This window comes from Amblyomma americanum, chromosome 1 (assembly GCF_052857255.1).
Source record: "Amblyomma americanum isolate KBUSLIRL-KWMA chromosome 1, ASM5285725v1, whole genome shotgun sequence".
NCBI lineage: Eukaryota > Metazoa > Arthropoda > Arachnida > Ixodida > Ixodidae > Amblyomma > Amblyomma americanum.
Genome location: NC_135497.1, coordinates 245,163,579 through 245,168,630, shown reverse-complemented (window position 1 = coordinate 245,168,630; position 5,052 = coordinate 245,163,579). Strand labels below are relative to the sequence as shown.

General features: G+C 44.6%; 1 protein-coding gene across 3 annotated transcripts; it reads left to right on the top strand.

Annotated features, from left to right (window-relative positions):
* Window positions 1-572: 572 nt before the first annotated feature.
* Window positions 573-4,338, top strand: LOC144096270 (antimicrobial peptide microplusin-like). Of its 3 annotated transcripts, none has more exons than XM_077629386.1 (5): window positions 573-880; window positions 1,686-1,747; window positions 2,609-2,698; window positions 3,480-3,506; window positions 4,132-4,338. In XM_077629386.1, the coding sequence occupies exons 1-5, from the start codon at window positions 857-859 to the stop codon at window positions 4,211-4,213; spliced, it is 285 nt and encodes a 94-aa protein (XP_077485512.1). In that variant the 5' UTR covers window positions 573-856; the 3' UTR covers window positions 4,214-4,338. The 3 variants fall into 3 exon arrangements, with proteins under 3 accessions (XP_077485512.1, XP_077485511.1, XP_077485513.1); XM_077629385.1 differs by having other exon boundaries at window positions 573-925; XM_077629387.1 differs by lacking the exon at window positions 1,686-1,747.
* The last annotated feature ends 714 nt before the right edge of the window (window positions 4,339-5,052 follow it).

The following is a 5,052-nucleotide window of genomic DNA, read 5'->3' as shown; positions in this document are numbered from 1 at the left end:
ATGAGCTACTTAACAAATTTTCAATAAAAAACCAGGCACAAATAAATACGGATACGGGTGGAGGCAATACAGGCCTACACGTAGTCGAGACTGTTTTCACGTCATGATTCCGCCAACAAGTAGTGAGGAATGCGCGAGATGTGTAATCAACAAGAGAATCATTCACGATGCGGTGCCCATGTAGATACCTAGAAATCCACTAGCAGGAAGAACAGAAACGACGAAGCACGAGTAAAAGGGCAAATAAGAAGCCAATAGGCATTGCCGTCGTGCACGCGCACCTTCCACTTGGCCTCTAACCGGCGTTACCTCCAGCAGACAGCAGGCCAACAACTAAAGCTCTTACATAATCGTATGCTGCAGAAATCTCGTTAAGACAGGAAGCAACGGCGTGAAATAGCTTCATGGAGTAGTGCAACCAACGTCGAGACCAGCAGACCAGGCGGTGTGCGTTGTCTGTGGCGAGGAGTTGTTAACCTTGATTTTCTCACGTGCGCCTTCTGCTCTTCGGTGCGGCGCGCGCTCATTCATACTGGCTGCACGTCAAGAGGACTCGAAGGAAACCGCTGGCGGCGTCACAGACCACGCAGGTGGTGCAACGGATTGTTTTGACGCCATGAGCTTTCAATACAGTCGAAAGAGGTTTGCACGCACGTCGCTTGTTTTTTGGCTCTCAACCACAGAGGGTTGCAACAGAACGGGGGCCACGTTCTTGTGCGTGTAAAATTCAGCAGGCCGTTCTTTATCAGTACTCGCACTTTCTCACTTGGCACAGAATCCGTTGCGAAGAGCCAGATATGAACCATGAAGGCATTCTTGGTCTGCGTGCTGCTCGCTGCTTTCGCTGCCCTGAGCTATGCTCACCATCTGGAGCTCTGCGGTGAGTTTGTATGGTCGAGACATACGCTGCGTTCTGCGACCGATGGTGAGGCCATGACTGTTTGGCTTTTGCTTGAGTTAGATTGCTACCGCTGGCATCTGTAATGCGCCGTGGTGCTGCTGCCTGGCTGTATCGTTATAGAAATATATCTTATACTAGGTAAACTAGAAGCACTGCCGGAGAGGACATGTCGATACCGTATGTGATATCATACAGCCTGGTCTAATAATAATAATAATTGGTTTTGGGGGGGAAAGGAAATGGCGCAGTATCTGTCTCATATATCGTTGGACACCTGAACCGCACCGTAAGGGAAGGGATAAAGGAGGGAGTGAAAGAAGAAAGGAAGAGAGAGGTGCCGTAGTGGAGGGCTCCGGAATAATTTCGACCACATGGGGATCTTTAACGTGCACTGACATCGCACAGCACACGGGCGCCTTAGCGTTTTTCCTCCATAAAAACGCAGCCGCCGCGATCGGTTTCGAAACTGGTCTGAAATCCGGTTTCTTTCACGCAAAGATTTAAACTAAAGTGCATTTTGCAACTGACTTTTTCATGTTCCTCTCCCCTTTTTGCAGCTTAACCTGATGTACTGGATGCAGTGCGTAGAGTAATTTGATTTCATGAAAAATGATGCTTCGTAAAAACCATGCAGTAAAAAGCCACCTCACGTAAACGAGCTTCGTATGACAAACTGTGTCATTTGAAGAACGCATTCGGATGTGTCCGAAAAGCACACAAAATGGACTCCACAAGGGTTGATTTATGTGTGATAACATGCTCTGCCGAATATATTTTTTTGCAGATAAAAACGACGTGCAGCTCAAGAGCGAACTCCAGTGAATTCGGCGCTGCATCTCGGCAGCTGTAAGGCATGCCTTCGATTTCTCTGCCACCAGAGTGCAGTAAGGGAGGGCAGGCGAAAAAGAGTAGCGGGAGTAGGGGGCATGGATAAGATAAGTGCCTGAAAACATTGGGAAAATGCGGTGAGTGCCGGCAAGGTACCCCGATTTGTAGCGCACCCTTACCTCGTGGCTTGAAACAGCACAGTTGTTTTACGTCTCATTTTTCCGCAAACGACGAAAAAAGTGGTCAGGCGTTTTCGCCACGGCATCGCTTGATGTTGTTTACAGCATTTTTGTATCTGCGCAAACATTAACGATATGCATTACGCCGCAGCCAATGGGTACAAATGATAAATGGGATATAAATTTATTGGTGAAAAAAGGCTACAGAATAAATCGTTGAAAAATCTCACATCATATGCCTCGAAACCAACAAAAAAACAACAAACATTTTCACGCAACACACGCAATTGAATCAATAGCTTATAAAGATATAGGTGCCAAAAAACGCTTGGTGCGAAAGTAAAAATACGCTGGCTCTAGATCTACTGCGTATGCTGGTTCTCCAAGGTCTCTGTTCGTGTTCATCAGCGCTCCACGGTAAAAGTTTAAATGATTTCACAAAAGCGACTGCACATTGAGCAAATATGCACTTGGAGACCTAGAAAACACGCCTAAGGTCAATAATTTTTTTGTGATATTTATAATTCGTTATCTCAAAAACGTACTCATTGTTTCAATACTTTTGTGTTGTTCGTACATTAAATTTTCTTTCCTACGCTTAATTTTGCTGTGTGAAGTTACGCCTGCATTACTCAGCACAGGTTTTTGCTTTAATGACGTCTGAGAGAGACGCTGAATTCCTTGATTTTGGTTGTTGCAGGCCAACCGAAGTTTCGACAACGCGGCCAGGAATCTCGGCTGCCAAGACAGCGCATGCGTCATCCGAAAGCTGTGCGTCGGAAACGACCTGGTGAGTAGCCGTTCACTCTGTAACATTAACCACGTCATCCAATGTTGGACGACTGGCCTCTCCAGAGCACACGAACAGACGCTCGCGCTTTCAAAAGTAGTCAATTCATATAACAGGGATATGTGAAATGCGCACAAGGCTTAGACACGTGGAGAGAGAGATGCGGGACGGTTTTGGGGTAGACAGAAGTGCACGGAGAAGTAAACATGTTTCTTGAAAAGTGTTTTGGGTTCGGCCCCTGGATAAGGGAATGGATGGCGAAAGTGTATATTAACTCCATATCTATATCATTCCACCCCACATTTATGAAGTGCCCCGGTAGATAATCATGATTAAATTTTTTCTCACTTGTCATGTTCCTGCTTGATTAATAGAAGGCGACTAGAGGGGAAATACTTAATAAATGAAAGTAAACAGTCGCCGTGATGAAAAAAATTAAAACACATGTCATGTCGCACTATGTAACTCGTTGCCTGAGAACTGCAACGCATGTTCTTTAAAATAAAGTGTTGAGCCGGTGGCTTTAATTTGAAACATTGCAATTGGAAAAATAATGATTAAAAAATGCTTCGTGAAGTTCAGGACGAAAAAGGAACCCAATGAGCGTCTCCTTGGCTTTAGAATCTGGGCTGTGGGTTTAGAAATTTGACGGCAATATCCCTGGCAATTAAAGCTCGTCAGCAAAAATAATAATAATATGGACACTTTAGCAATCTACAGCTAACGGCGCGCGCGACATATCAGCAAGCTCACCCAGTGTTTGTCTATTTTTCTTCTACAGCAAAAAGCCATGGCAAAGCATTTTACGGTAAATGCATTATCTTGCTCATTATTGCTCTCCGCCTTGCTGAGGGAACTCTTTTTTTTGTCTTCTTGTCTTGGTGGCTAACGCAAGCTAACTTCGAAAGCCATATTAATGTCCACACAGGTAGTTCCATATAAGACAAATAAAATTGTGTAGTACCTTGACATTCATGACAGGTAACGTGCAGTGCTGAACAGCATGTTTGAACGAAAGGCACCCGGCACAGTAACAAATGAAATACTTAAACTTGGAAATTTAGATAAATTAAGCTAATTTTCTGTGAGATGTACATCGCCTTCAATGCAGAGGCCGAGTTAGCCATAAGTAATACTTTTCATACACATCAGTTATGCTAGCAGAACTTAGCACATAGGACACCTAGCGAAAAACTGTTTTTAAACATTAAAAAGGAGATTAAGGAGCTGCTTGCAATAAACCTCTACAGCACTTTCATTTTTTTTCTTTATTTAGAAAGGAGCTAATGTTTCGAAATTAACATTCAGAGGTGTTAACTGGTCATAACACGCAAATAAAGCCGCTCGACTAAGTTCGGTGCCGAAAGGGAAATTGCGACTCGCTTTTTCGACAAACAATGGCTTCACAATTTACCTGTTTCCTTTCCATGCAGAGGAGTGAAATCACGGAAGTCCACAACGCAGCCACTGCTTGCGATCCCAGCGCTGGTCACCACCACTGAAAGCTACGGGTGAAGTCATTCCACAAAACTGATCCCGCGGAGATGACAAGATTGTGCAAACAGCCTGACGGTCGTAAAAGCTCTGCCATCACTGGATTCCAGCGAACTTTTCTTCCCAACCACTCTGGACATTTGCAATGCCAAATAAATATGTTTCTTTTTTAATCACTCCTCACATACCATATTCTGACAACTGCCAATACACGATATAGAATGAACACTTACAGGATGAAGCAATATCCTGGCTGCCTATCAAAATGCATGCGTGCTTCCTTTTCGAGGATGTAGGGGCTTCAGATGCATTGTGAATTCACGTAAGCCGAAGGAGCGCATATGATGTGAAAATTCATTACTGATTTCAACCGCATTGAAGTAGATGAGATCGGGGCCATTTGCTAAGATTTTCAAAACACCTTTTGGTTAATTAACATTAAGCTCTTTCGTAAAGAGGCTCCTTTCAGCGGCTGCAGCCAATACTTTGCCTTCGAAAACAAAAACACAGTGTCACAAGCGCCCTGAAGTTGCAAGCCTCCGCATATTAGAGCGCGGCGCCTCCGGAAGAGCAAAGCAATACCTCTCAGATTTCGCCAGCAGCCAGTAATGTAGACATGACCGTGGATTTAAGATCGGAGGCGCATTTGTCTGGGTGGAAATGACACAGTCCTGAGACTAACCTGTAAGGAAAGATGAAGGACCGAACCTCCATATGACGCCTAGAGACTTTATTCCACTCCGTCTTCGTTCGTGGAGGCCGATTTCAATGGCTGGAAATACGATTCACCTCACCGAAGGTATTGGGAGAAACTGGCTGATGACCTCGCCTTTCTCAGCCGAATTTGTGAGTAAAGAGAC

Bases quoted from the DNA above. Each gene is read 5' to 3' on its own strand.
- LOC144096270 (XM_077629385.1), top strand. From the start codon at position 857: ATGCTCACCATCTGGAGCTCTGCGGTGAGTTTGTATGGTCGAGACATA. The intron at 926-1,685 runs GTGAGGCCATGA...ATTTTTTTGCAG, and splicing joins GCTGCGTTCTGCGACCGATG to ATAAAAACGACGTGCAGCTC. The intron at 3,507-4,131 runs GTAAATGCATTA...CTTTCCATGCAG, and splicing joins CCATGGCAAAGCATTTTACG to AGGAGTGAAATCACGGAAGT.